General features: G+C 40.2%; 1 protein-coding gene and 1 long non-coding RNA gene across 3 annotated transcripts in view; both read left to right on the top strand.

Annotated features, from left to right (window-relative positions):
• BRD10 (bromodomain containing 10) overlaps positions 1–14,752 on the top strand; it is a 38,613-nt gene that overhangs the window by 11,057 nt on the left and 12,804 nt on the right. The window contains exons 2-4 of one of the 2 annotated variants that reach the window (XM_083482157.1): positions 2,814–3,014; positions 10,329–11,725; positions 14,379–14,455. In XM_083482157.1, the coding sequence (XP_083338283.1) occupies positions 2,814–3,014; positions 10,329–11,725; positions 14,379–14,455 (1,675 nt within the window). The remainder of the gene's footprint in view (positions 1–2,813; positions 3,015–10,328; positions 11,726–14,378; positions 14,456–14,752) is intronic. The other variant, XM_083482158.1, reaches the window with a different exon arrangement.
• Positions 4,277–5,753, top strand: LOC310696632. The gene is made up of 2 exons (XR_014520662.1): positions 4,277–5,517; positions 5,666–5,753. It is a non-coding gene; the product is annotated as an uncharacterized lncRNA (long non-coding RNA).

Raw genomic sequence — 14,752 nt, 5'->3', positions numbered from 1 at the left:
CTGATAAAGATTTCAAGTTTTCAGATGACTTGTATGTCCCCTTATTTGTGCCAGGAAGTAAGCCACCCTGAACAGAAGTGGACTTTGTCTGAGTAGACAATCATAAGATGGTCATATAAGTGAGCGTTATTTTAATATGTTGGGCACTATTTGATCAGTGCCCTCTTTGATGGCAGATTCCATGCATTCCATGAAAAGCAGAAAGAGATGGTGGTGAGAGTTTATTCACAGGGTGGGTGGAATCCAGGTTTGTGGAATGGAAACTTCTGATTTTTAAGCATCAAGGCTTTGAACTCTTAGTGGTGTTATCTTGGCTTATCAGACTGCTACTAGAAACAAACTAATAAAATGGACTACACACTGCCTGTGGCAATTGGCTGGACACCTCACCCTACCTCCGTTCTGCTTCAGAAGAGACGTTGCAGCCCGGTCCAGCAGACAATGCTGGATGAGCACGTCTTTGTGCATGTAAACACACCCATGTACACACAGGGAAAATTGGAGGACCAGATACATGCATTTACAAGATGGTGCTTCATAGAGGTGGCAGTGGAGGAAGGATGGGCATTGCAGATCTTCATGCTCTAACTTAGATTATATGCAGTAGCCTTGGTCCTTTTTACGTATTGCTGACCGACACATACATCCACCAAACCCGGCCGCAAAGCATTGTAGCTCTGCCCACACCTCGGAGGTGTCCCTATCTATCTTATGCACTTTTCTAAAGTGTTTCACTTGGAATCCTCTTCCAGGAGCATCTGGTTTACCAGAATTTTACTGGATGTATGGATGATGTCAGGGACGCGGGTGGCGCTGTGGGTTAAACCACAGAGCCTAGGACTTGCCGATCAGAAGGTCAGCGGTTCGAATCCCTGCAACGGGGTGAGCTCCCGTTGCTCGGTCCCTGCTCCTGTCAACCTAGCAGTTCGAAAGCACGTCAAAGTGCAAGTAGATAAATAGGTACCGCTCCATTGGGAAGGTAAACAGCGTTTCCGTGCGCTGCTCTGGTTCGCCAGAAGCGGCTTACTCATGCTGGCCACTTGACCTGAAAGCTGTACGCCGGCTCCCTTGGCCAATAAAGCAAGATGAGCACCGCAACCCCAGAGTTGGTCACGACTGGACTTAATGGTCAGGGGTCCCTTTACCCTTTACCTATGGATGATGTCACCTCAGAAAGAGAGAGTAATAGCTGTCTCATACGAAAAAGAATACCACTCCAGGCTAACAGGATAAGAGAAGGACACCCCACTTTCTAACCTACTTTCAGTGACATGACAAAACTATAAATAGCTTCCATATAGGAAAGAACTCCATCACTCATTATTTCTGAAAAAATGTACAAAATGTTCATTAGTTTTAGAGGAAATAATAACACTTTGCTAAACTCTACGCAAGTGGCAACCATTGCATTAATACATAAGAAAGGAACCATATTCACCTAAGGACAATTTGGATTCATATAGAACAATATCCGTATTCAACAACAATTTTATTCTTTATGAAATCTGGCTGGGTTATCCCAGCCGCTCTGTGTGCGGCTTCCATCACACACAAAAACACAAAACATCAAATATTAAAAACAATACAAAAGTTCTGGCATTGAAAATAGGAATGGTATTTATTTACGGGGTTCGTGTTCTATTCCTAATTAAAATGAATATATCATTATCAAAGAGGCCATAATAAAGGAAGGCATTTTGCAGGCAGAAGCCTGATGTCACAGCCAAACCATGACTTGGCCAGTGTGAGAGCCAGTGTGGTGGTGTGGTTAAGAGCGGTAGACTCGTAATCTGGTGAAGCGGGTTCGCGTCTCCGCTCCTCCACAGGCAGCTGCTGGGTGACCTTGGGCCAGTCACACTTCTTTGAAGTCTCTCAGCCCCACTCACCTCACAGGGTGTTTGTTGTGGGGGAGGAAGGGAAAGGAGAATGTTAGCCACTTTGAGACTCCTTCGGGTAGTGATAAAGCGGGATATCAAATCCAAACCCCTCCTCCTCTTCTTGGCTATCATGAATGAAATTTGGATTTGTTTTCTTTCTGCTCCCTTCATGTACTTAACAATTCCATACCTCCCTATAGATTTGGATGTTATGATGAACTATGCTGTATTGTAACATCCAGATTGTAAGGACTACAGTTACAGCAAACGAAAGTTTGCTTCCAAATGTGTGAACCAGAAACCATGGTTTGAAGTAGCAGTATTACGATGGATGAACAAATGGTCTGACTTGAATGAAGTTTCTTTAAATCATTCTGATTGGTGTATAAGCTTGAACAAAAAAGATTGTGCTGTTGTGTTGTGTAAACCAGGACGTTAAGTTGAATGGTAAGCAAATGTGGGTTCCCATGGGGAGCTCACAGCTGTTTTGCTCCTCTGTCGTTCTTTTCACTCTCATGCTGTTCTGAACGTGCTTTGGCCTAGCATGTCAACTGAACCTGTGCTACTAAAATATGGAAAACATTATCTTAGCAGGATTGCATTGTGTTTCAGAGTATTTTGTGTATTTTTTTGTATACACTTGTCCAAAAAGGATGAATGGAAACTGATTTGAGAAAATCTGATTACTTCCTCAGAAGAACATTGTTCTATTGTAAAGAATCTACTTTCAAATTCCAAATGATGGCACTAAATCCAGATTCTTCTTCTTCTTTTTAAGTAACAAGCATCTTCTACCATGAAGAAAACGTGCAGCCATACTACTTGAAGAGTATTTATTTTACTTGGCCCTTTTCTATAAGTTTTAAAAGTGTAGCTGCTGGATTACTGGTGGTCAGGAAAAATATTCTTGTGCATTGATTTGATTTTTCTTTCAAGGCATTTGAGAGAGAAGACAGCAATAGGAGTAACATCTAAAGGGTTCTGTGGGCTGGAAGATGAGAAGGGAACAGCTTGTACTTCAACAAGGCGGCGTTCAACACCACGCAGTTTAGCAGGCTTGACCACAGGCGTGTTTGAATCCGTAATGGTTCAGGTTCTGAGACAGGAAGAGCAACTGAGAGCAAAAGAAGAAAAGAGGTAAAAGGCAAAAGTGGATTGTTTTTAGCTGTTCTTTCCTCCCCAACCTCAACCCCCCCTCCCCAATTTTGCTACTTTGGGAGATCAAACATACCACTCACTTCCCCATCATTTCTGCCTCGAAATTGACTTCTCAGCCTAGGAGTTCTATGTAACTGAACATCACATTTAGGCAGTCAAGCATTTGAAAATGTGTCCTGTGAATTAAGTATATTGACAGTCTAGAATAAGAAGAATCACATGGTTCTGTTCTTTATTCTGTGTCTTCTCCTTCATATGTTACCTTGCATTTCATTATCACATTTCTGTTGTTTTGTAATGTATTTGTCATTTTGTGTCTATTAAAACTATATTTTATAGCAAAGCACTTCATATTGCAGGGAGAGTATTTGCCTTCTCAGTTTCATTAGAATTTTATCATTATTTATCCAGGTATCAGAACACAATCAAACAGTACTTAATTTGCTTTTCTTAATATGGTGAATTGATATCCATGGATAATATTGGTATGTGGGGGAAATTGTATATATTTTGGGAAGGTGGAGAAGGAAAGAGAGACTGAAACATAGGCGAAGTTACTGATTAGACAGTCTTGCTTTGCTTCCGCAATTAAATAACGTCAATTATTATGAAGGCCTCTTCTCCTACTTCCACTTCTTTCAGAAGATGGGCTTCACTGCCCTGCTACAGTTCTCATTTGTTCTAATTCTTCATAGTTGGAAAATGCTGTGACTTAATGGCAAATGTTTACTCCTTTCTCAGAAATTGTTTTTTTTTTAATACAAATTTCATTTGAATTTGTATATAATAATCCTAAAACATCCTGCCACGTGATTGGCATGCAGAAGGGGAAGCAGGAGAAAGGTTTTTAGCAAGGTAAATGTGATAGTGGCCTGGCTGTAACACCAGTTTTCTGTGTTGTCACTGAATCATGCATCAGGTGTGGAGCATGGCAGTCTGACAACACTGTATCCCAGAACTACACACCTGACTAAAAAAGACACTTCTGACACATTTTCTCCATGTCATGGTAACTCCACCTCAACATCCAGAAAGCTGTGTATGTGCATTAGCTTGAAACTAAATGGTGTTAGATTTTTTAACAAAACTATGTCTTGATTCTTATTGTTCGTCATGGAATAGTACAAAGACACACACAGAGAGAAAAGTACATAATGCAGACATTAATTCTGTCAACACAAATCATCCCCACCTACCCCCCAATATATACAGATTGATATTTTTGCTGAAACCCAACTGAGATTAAATTAAATATTCTGCTTTGCTTAGATTATTGATCTTGACAGTTTGGTGGTGATGCATGCTTTGGGTGCTTGGATGTGGTACAAGCAATTATTCATTGTGTGGACTTACCTATGTTTGTAGTAAGAATTGTAAATGTGGTGGTGATTGGACTGTTGTTGCACTGAAGCAGGTGGATCCCTACTGCAATTTTTGAGGCATGTGATTCTTGGCTGGAATTGCAGCCATATATGGAGAATTCAGGTTTTACAAGGGAGGCACATTTCACAAGGCATTATCGTGTCAGGACAGAACTTGTCAAATGCATTTGCACATTGCTTTATTTCTCAAACACTCATTCCCTCCCCACACATAAAAATGTATTTTAACATCTCAGCAATAATTATTTTACAGTAAAGTTGAGTATGGTATGTCAAAAGGAGTACCTGGGAAAGTGTGCTATGTTGTCTTTAGTGCTATGTGGAAAAGCAACAAATAATTTCTAAGGGGTGGCTTGTTAGACTTCTGTTTTGTTTTATTGAATATTAAAGGTGTCTAATCTTTAGCATGTCGTGGGGGAACAAGTGAGCATGTGTCAACTAACCATTTGAACTGCTAAAAGACTTAATATTTTGTTTAAACATCCCATAAATATTGGTATGTGAAATTAAGATTCAAACTTGAGAAAAGTCTATATGCATCAGCTTTGTTCTACCTTGCATTTTAGTTTCTGTGCTATCAATAAGTCCCCTTATCTGTATTATACTGGTAAGAATTCAGGCACATCAGTCGCATGCCATGAGACCTAAACTTTCTCTTCTTGCTGATGGGTGGGTATGTGTTTGGCAGTGATGTTCTTGTAGTATTTTAGAGGGTTACAAGATGGATTCAATTTTTGCTGTAAATGGCTTTTTTATATATATATTTGTAAGTTAATTTGGTTCTTTTAGTGACTTGTTGAAGGGAAATATCGTCACTGCATTCAGTTGGCCGCATTGTCGGTGTAGTTCTGATGTTTGCGGTAATACCTTAGTATTAGTCTTTCTGTTTCTTGCTACATGTTCAACTGTGGACAGTTCACATGATCATCCTTTGGCTGCTGGCACAGAAGGCTCTATGTGTGAAAGGATTCACTGGGGGCACACAGAAGTGGAACATCAACTTTCAAAAGACATTTGGAATTCACTCTTCAGGCATGAAAGAGCAAACTCTTGTATAGCAGTGTGTGAATGGGTCATGTGATGCCAAATTAGGATGAAAAGTAGGCTGAGGTCCAAAGGACTCTTGAAACACACACAAACTTTACCACTCTAAATTTCCATGTTACCTGACAAGTTGCTCACAAAACATTTCGCAGAAACCTCTGACACAACACGAAGAGCCGCAATTGGGGTGGGGAGGCAATGCAGACATGTATCTGACCTATTCTAAGTGAATTTGTTTAGCAACAGAGTATCAATATTTTTTAAAAAATAAATAAAAAGTATTTCAAAATTGCTTTTTGCCCTTCAACGCTGTGATTTATTTGGGCATGATTGGGCTTTTTTTGTAGCGTTTTCTAACATGGAAAGTTTTCCATGTTCTGATTTTAGATGCTTCACTTGCACTTAGTAAGTATACATAGTTAACCATAGTTTAATGTTCTAGCATTATGGGAATGAGTCTGTTTGAATCTCAGGTTTGGGCTCCCTTTCCCTCCTGGCATATAAGGTATGAGATTGGAAGCATTTAAACTTCAGTTTCATCATTTTAAAACTATTTGCTCTTGACACCTTTCACTAAAACATAGATTAAACAAACCACAGTTTGTCATTAGCCACATTTAGATCTTAGCAAGCCTTTTGGTTGTGCATGTGGCTTCTTCATGTGAGTGAATAAGCCAGGAAGTTTTCAGTAAGAATAGTTTCAAGTTTTTTACAAACTGGGAAACTGTGGTTACCAGCCTTGGAGCAGGCAAGAATATTAAGCATACTTCATAGTATGGCTTCATGTCCTGACTTAGTTTCCCTGCTTGACCTTAACAGATTATCGTTAATTAAAGAGTTCTAGTTTGTTTACTGCCCCTGCAAAAGAGGAAGACGAGAGGCTGCATTTGTGCCCACAAGGCTTGCTCATATCTTGGCTTATAATGATAATCAGAACTAGGCCATTGTCTGACATAAAAACAAGCTCCAGTTTGTTATACCTGGAAGCATCCACTTACCATTGACCTCAGTGGAACTGACTTCTGAGTAGGCATGTATAGAATAATTGTGCTGTTAATTTGGTTCAAACACTCTGTTTAAACAAATTCAAAGTTGTATTTCCTTGAAATACCTGTAACCCTTTGAAAAAATGACAATAGCATGTGATCCGCTTATTTAAATCTTAACAAATAGAGAAGCCAGTGAGAATTTTACATATTAATTCCAGCACATCAAAAGAGCTTTGAAAGAGATATATGTATGCTTCCTAGAGATAGTCATTTGAAGAAGTTAATTACAGCATTAAAAGTGATGAATTAGACTGGTACAATAGCTGTTTGTTATATTACATATATCTCTATCTGTCTATCATCTCAGGAATTTTTCTGTAGAAGTTGTGATGCAGTTCTAAGCCAGGATGAAATTTTCCTATATTTTCTGGCTGTAGAAGAAAAATAAGAACAAGAAGGAGCACCAAACCCATTTAGGTCAAATTATACTTGCACCAGCCCTTAGGATCCTTTGTCAACATGCCTGGTTTCACAATACAAATAATGCCAGTCGGTCATATTAAGAAACTGATTAGACACTAGCTTGGAATCCGATCTATTAAAGCTGTTTTTATTTGTTTGCTTTAACATGTTTCACAGCTGTGTAAGCAGCTTAATTTTCCTATAACATACTCAACCAGCTATTTAGATAGTGCCCCGAAGGAGGAAATGTTTATGTTCCATTTACTGATAATAGTAAATGTTTATAGTGTAATATCTGGTTACAAATGAAATTAAAAACAAATTTGAAATATATAAGTGAATACAGTTATGGGGAAAGCGAATGAACATTAAAGTTTTATAATCATAAAAAAGGATGTATTTTGAGTTTAAGATGTGACCAAGTCAGAGTTAAAGCACTATTACTTTCTATTATTTGTAGTTGGAGACTCTTAAGAATGCTGTATTCAGCCTAGCTTATTGATCTGGATATTTTTCTAAATGAGAGCAAAGTAAGATACTGAAATCCAAGTCGTCATGAAATTCTATCTTTAATCAAGATTCAATTGTACATCATAAAATGAAATAAAAAACTTTTTTTAAAAAAATCAAGCTGAAATTGGCAAAACGTAACTCTGGTTGCAAAGCACGGCTTTCCTATTCTTTTCCTCATTGCAGCCTGCTGAAAAGCTGCTCCTGATAGTCAAGGGCCCTTTTGGAATGGCATGCAGTGTGACACCAGTGGTTGTAGCAGGAAGAGAGAGGTGGGGAGAGAACACCTTGGATTAGTGGAAGTGCTTTCCTATTGCGCAAAGCATCATTAGCTACAAGCATGTCTTTCTAGTTTATAGCATGGTGTGTGTGTGTGTGTGTGTGTGTGTGTGTGTAGGAACAGTCATGCACACTCTTACTTGGAAGCAAGTCGTATCAACTTGAGTGGGAGTTGCTCCTGAGCACGCGAGGCAATTAACAATGCTGTGTGTTCTAACAAATTAATATTTCTTTATTGAACAGCAAGAATTGACTTGCCGTATAAGCACTTTTCTCTCTTTATCTCTACCTGCAGGCTAATGGCCCCATGGCTCCTGCCTGTAGATATTGTGGAGTATAATTTAGGATCATAGACAGCTGCTTTATGCCAGACCAGACTTATTGTCGGTCTAGCCCAGTATTATCTACCCTGAGTGGCAGCAGCTCTCCAGGGTCTCAGCCAGAGGTCTTTCCCTCACTCTTACCCCAATACTTTCACCTAGAGGGGCCAGGGATTGAACCGAATACCTTTTGTTTGCAAAGGACGTGCTCTATCACTGATCTATAATGACCCCTTCGCTAAAATTCCCCCAATTTCACGCTGGTAATTGTCCAAATTATATACAGCTGAACATGAATGACTGTTATAAAGGCTTGGTTTCAGCACACAGGATAATTGGACAAGTGCTAGAGCCCAGAAAGGCCCACTCTTGCCAGGCTACTGCCAGTCTCTGCCCTGGGCTGCTGCTTAATGATGCTAATAAGTGGCTGCTGTTGCGAACAGACTGCATGCCTGCTCAGGGGGCATAAACATGGTGACAGTGGCCTGAAGGTGATGCTCAGCAGTGCTCTGGGCCTTTGAGCCTGAACTCATCTGCACCATCATGTGAATTATGTTGGCTCCACCCCATTGTGTGCATGTTGTGGTCAGTGGCGGATTGAAATGGCGGCTCTGGCAAGTCCAGGTTTCAGACCTGGCAATCCATTCAGTGCCACTATGGCAGCCAGGCACAGCACTTCACTTCCTGTGGAAGTAGACTGCCAATCAGAATTTAGCAAGTGCGCTGTGCACAAGTTATAGCCCCCATTTCCTTTCCTTCTCCTAGGCTGATGAGGCAGAGTTAAATGCAGTATAGATTTGAAGAGAAATAGCCATTTTCTATAACATCGTGCTCTATAAACTTTTTGGCATAATTCTCTCTAATGGCAAACTGTGATGGTGAGCACTGCCAAACTTGTAACTATGGCAGGGACACTGAGGAATAATCTGCCTGATCAGAGGAGCTCTGATGTTAGCAGAAGTACAAAAAAGCTCTTTAAAAAAAGAACGAGGGGCACAGTTGTTGGCATCCATATGTCTCAGGAGACAATAGAGGAGTGTGCCTTTGGGGGTGAAGTCAACTCTACAGCTGTAGAGACCAATACAGGAGAGACATGTTTTGTTGCAAGTGGGGCAGATGAAGATGTCTGGCTGTGCTGCTGTAGATGCAGCATGGTATTTCTTCTCTGTGTGCTCCTTCCAGCCGTCATTACTCGTCTGGTCACTGCTATGGATGCACAACCTGGTTGCCGGTCTCCAGACACTGCAGTCATCTGCAAGGGATTCCCACACAGTGGAGTTGATTTGCCAGCCTTCATGTCATGTTTGCAGACATCTTTGTAATGCAGAGCTGGTCTGCCAACGTGCCTGGTGCCTGAAGGCAGCTCCCCATAGAGTACATCTTTGGGAAGCCTGCTATCTTCTATTCTGTGGACATGACCAAGCCAGTGTAGACGTCGCTAGAGACAGGAATGAAAGCATGCAGGGATTGTGGGCTTGGGAGAGCACATACTTGTTTGAGACTCTGCTCTGCCATGTGATGCCCAAAATCTTCCTGATGCAGTGCATGTAGAAGGCTTTGAGGCATCGTTCCTGGTGGTTGTAAGTTGCCCATGACTCCCTTCCATAAAACAGCATGCTCAACACACAAGCCTGGTAGACCTTCATCTTGGTATTGGATGTTAGCATCACATTCTCCCATACCCTTTAGGAGAGGTGAGCCATAGACACATCCAAATATCCCAACAAGAATTGAGCATACTTAATAGCCATGGAGTGCTGTGTCAATTGTAAAACAGAAAATACAGGAAGAGGTGAGGCTGAATGGTGTTCTTGAAGGGAAAGATTGACTGAAACCCTGAGCATCAGCACTACTGTTAGGAGGAGGAATACACCACAACATTTTGTTGTAGGTTCCACTTCTTCTTTCTTATTGGTTAATGGTGTGCATGTGGAAGAACTGAAAGGGGAAAAGTCTTCTGCTCCATTTCCATTTTCTGTAGAACTATGTATGACATGTAGAACTTACATAACAAATATATGAAATGGAGAATAGAATATCAAAACAGTTGAATCTGATTAGGATTTTAAACATGTTAATTGATGAATAGCTACCATGACCAGTAGCAACAGGGCCACATAAGTGCCAGTCTCTACCATTTCAGTAGCATCTGGATTTATATATTTCAGCTCTGTGGTGTTACCCAAAGTCAGTAAAAATCTTAATTTCTCCAAGTATGCTTTCTTTATTGCTTTTAGATAGACATTTTATTTTTATTTTTTTTCTTGCTGCCTTTAATACTAAACCTGACTTGTTTTCCTTTCTTAGGCTTCGAGAGCAAGAAAGAAAAGAGGCAGAAGAAGCTAGCCAAAAAGAAATTGAAGAATGGGAGAAGTCTCTTTTGTCCCAAGCATCACCTACTCGGATGGAAAACATGTGGGAAATCCCAGCTATTGGTCATTTCCTTTGTTTAGCACAGCATATTTTAAATTTGCCTGAAATAGTCTTTTATGAGCTGGAACGCTGCCTTCTGATGCCTCAGTGTAGCGCTTTTTTGTCTAAAATAATGACTTCTTTGTTAAGTCCTCCTCATCGGAGATCTACCTTGCATCGAAGGCCAACTCTTCCTTACAGGACTTGGGAAGCAGCACTTAAGCAGAAAGTACAGCAGTGGTATACAGCTGTGGGGCAAACGGACAATCCTGACAGCTGCGCAGAGAAACTTGGTCTTTGTCCTCAGTTTTTTAAAGTCCTTGGGGAAATTAATCCTTTGGAGGAAAAACCATTTCATGAGCTCCTGTTTTGTCAAAAAGTATGGCTGCTGAAAGGCCTCTGTGACTTTGTGTACGAGACCCAGAAAGATGTGCAAGATGCAGTACTCGGGCAGCCTATCCACGAATGCAGGGAGGTGATACTGGGCTATGATTACTTAGAGCATGCCTATGTTCACTTCCCACAGTTCTGTGGTGCAGATGTACGGATTTACAAGCAGAAACCTTTTCATGCCCCTGAGTTTCCAGCTCCTCCCATTAAGGTGAGAAGAGTACCGCGGATTAAACTGGAGAAAGTGAAATGTGAATATGTCTCCAAAAGCAACGGCGAAATTAGACTCAGCGCTAAAGAAGAGCTGCCTTGCACAAGGGCAGAATCTGGAAACAATATCGGCTTAGCAAAGATGCACTTGGACTGCTTGGATGTGGCCCCAGAAAATGACACAAATTCCAATTGTGAAGAGAAAATTCGTAGGGACTGTGACTTTACAATAGATTGCTATAAAGAAAATCGAGATAAAGCCATTGTTCCAGGAGATGTTGTTAACTTTGGGGGGCCCCTCAGCCCGGGAGAAATCAGGGTTGTGGAAAATGGGGAGAAATGTGGTGAATCTTCTGTAGTGAAAACCGAGACTACCCCGTTAAAGGAGAACACTCTTAAAACTTGCCAGATGCATGTGAATGGGAATCACAGTGACAATCCAGACATGAATTGCCACAAAGTTGCAAAAGAAGCTACATCAGAGAATTCTGTAGAAAATAAAACACTACAGTTTACTAAAGTGCGAGCAAAGAAAAAGAAAAAGAAGAAAAAGAAATTGAAAGATATTTTGAATGAAAGCCTTCAGAGAAAGCGTGAGATTCACCTCCACTCATTGAAATCGTATAAACCTGAGATCCAGAATAAGTTGCTCATGATGAAGAAGAAAGCCAAACACAAGAAGCACAAATCGGGTAAGGTGATTTGAGCAAATACCTTTACAGTGGTGCCCCGCAAGACGAATGCCTCGCAAGACGGAAAACTTGCTAGACGAAAGAGTTTTCCGTTTTGGAGGTGCTTCGCAAAATGAATTTCCTATGGGCTTGCTTCGCAAGACGACAATGTCTTGTGAGTTCCTGCGGGTTTTTTCCCCTTTCCCCCCTTTTTCTAAGCCGCTAAGCCGCTTATCAGCTGATCCGATCAGCAGATAAGCCGCTAAAAGCCGCTAATAGCGCTAATCCGCTAATCCATCAATGGGCTTGCTTCGCAAGACGAAAAAACCGCTAGACGAAGAGAATCACAGAACGGATTCTTTTCGTCTTGCGAGGCACCACTGTATTTCGGTCCTTTGCATGCACAGCTGCGGAAAATTTTTAAGTGTCTTTGTACTTAAAACATTTGATTTGGGCTCGTTTAAAAAAATGATTCTGATACTTAGGAATTTACATTGCTTTTTCCAGCCCTGTTTTAGTAGCCTGTGGTAAAAAATACCTGACTGCTCACAGAAGATGGAATGAAAATTCCAGATTACAAAGGAAATATCACAGGTGCTTCAACTGGCAGTCAGTCATTGCGGAGTTCTTTAGCATGAAGCTACATAGGTATCAATATAGTTTTCCTCATAGGGCAAATACTAGCGCAGTTTACATTGGTAAATTGAATTGGGTTGGGGAGTGAGAAGGAGTTATGTGTCTTTCATTGATCCAGTTTGCCACCCCACCCTGTGGCTTTGAATTGAAAAAAATGGGGGACTTTGGGAGCCACAATCCAGTTACAAAGTAACCTTTATTAAGACCAAACAAAATGTCACAAAATTGTGGAAAGTTTTCAGGTTCTGTTATTCAGGCAAGATCCACAATGTGTGTGGGTGTGGGAGGAGCAGGAAAAGTCACCACTCATTATCCACCCTGGATAATGAGCAATTAATTTGGGTGTGGACAGTGGGAGAAGGAGCAATGAATAAGGTTTTAAAAAGAGCCTTTTAGTGTGTGTGAGAGAGAAGGGGAGAGGAGAAGGGACAGAACAGCAGAAATAATTTGCAACAATTTTCATATGCGGACATTGTAATAAAAGGTTGTTTAAAAATATAAATAATGTTTAGAAAGTGTGTTCTCCCCACCCCCACAAACACCAGAACATCAGGATCATCCACCCAGTGCAATTGTCAGTAGGTTGAAAACAGAAATACTATACTGTTTTTTTCATACAATGCATAATCACAATTAAGGTATGCATTACCATATAATGGGGTGATGGTTGCTAAATTACATGGCTTTGAAAAATAATTAGACAAATGAGTAGATGTTAGACGTATCTTACGTTGATTAGCCATGATGCTAAATCGTTCCCAAATATTAAGAGACAATAGATCTCTGAAAAATCAAGTGCTATTGATAAAAACAGGTTATGATTGTTGCCCTTACACTCTGCTCCTTTGTTTTCCTGGAACCATTTGGCTAGTCACTGCTTTTTACAAAATTCTTCTTTCAGTAATTCTTCTATTTTTCTATGATCCCTGGAGAGATGAAGTTAGCATCCCTTCTCTCTGGAGTTGTCCCAAGAGAGAGACAATTCTGTACACCTATCTTTTGTCAGGTGGAACAATAAATAGGTAACAATGGGAGTGATATTGCCTATCATAGGGATTATTGAACTTCTCTTACAATAGATGCATGCTTGTTGGTATCATTAACATGAAGCCCAAACTCTATGTTGCTACCCTGTTGTACACAACTCCAGAGGGGAGATCTTTCATGAATATAAAGTACCGTATTTTTCGCTCTATAACACGCACCCGACCATAACACGCACATAGTTTTTAGAGGAGGAAAATCCGTAGGCATGCCACCCGTAGGCATTTCTTCCATAACACGCACAGACATTTCCCCTTACTTTCTAGGAGGAAAAAAGTGAGTGTTATAGTGCAAAAAATACGGTATTTTGTTAAATAGGTGAGATAGGGGGTGTATCCTCTGTTTTTAGTGGTCCCTATACAGCTGTATGGCTGATTGACTTCCTTCAATACTTATTTGCTCTATGCAAAGCACATTGATGACTCAAAGTAAGTGATTGGCTTTAGGGCTAAGAAGGATTTCTGCTCTTATCAGTTGTGCAAATGCAGAGGACTGTGGATGTTTGTCTTTTTGAAAGCTTTAGGCGTTGACTCCTGGCAAGTGAGCTGACAAGCTTTTTGCAGGTAGAGAGCAGTATAGGTTGTTAAGGTGCAAATGTAATGTGCGTATAAGATTTTTGGAAATTTTGTTTTTTAAGCGTGTTTTCAGAGTCGACAGACTCAACGGTCAGGCCTATGTATATATAGTTCTCTTGGGAATATGAATATAGAGAGCCTATTGTAAGAGGCAGGTATAGTTTTCATATGGGAGGAGGAGTCACAATATGGAATTTGAGCAGAAGGATTACTAAAAAGTATTAAAATAACTTCTTGTATGTCTAATTTTATGCAAATGTTACTACTCAAATGCACCTTCCTGAAGAGAGACTTATCACAGTTTGTTGGTTGTTACACAGTCTTTGTTACCATTTAATTTTCAAGACTTTATGTAATTTGAATATATGGATATATGGATCTTGATATCGACAAATTCAGTCTTTTTCTCTCCCTTTAAGGAAAGAAATCATTATCTAAAAAAGCAGTTACAAAGAAGAGGAAATCTGTTACGAAGCCTGCTGTTCCAGAATTTCAGGTAAGTGGTTCTTGTTTTTTTAATTATTTTTGCACTGTTTTAATTCTTGTACTTAATGTAGTAGAAGGCAGAAAGCCAAGAAAAAGCATTTTGTTTTTCTCTACTGGGACAGATGAACTGAATTAAGCTGACTTAATACATATTCAGTTATGTATATTTTAGTTGATACTGATAGTAAAACATACTAGGATTTGTACTAAAATTACAACAGCTAGAATCCAAAAGGGCTGTGTGCAGTTTCATGCAAAATAACTAGGGCTTTTATGAAAAGCCACACATGAAAAGTCAGGGTTGCCT

The sequence above is a fragment of the Podarcis liolepis genome, assembly GCF_965112155.1.
Source record: "Podarcis liolepis genome assembly, chromosome: 17".
Lineage (NCBI taxonomy): Eukaryota > Metazoa > Chordata > Lepidosauria > Squamata > Lacertidae > Podarcis > Podarcis liolepis.
Note: the sequence above shows the minus strand (reverse complement) of the source record. Positions and strands in the feature narration are given on the sequence as shown.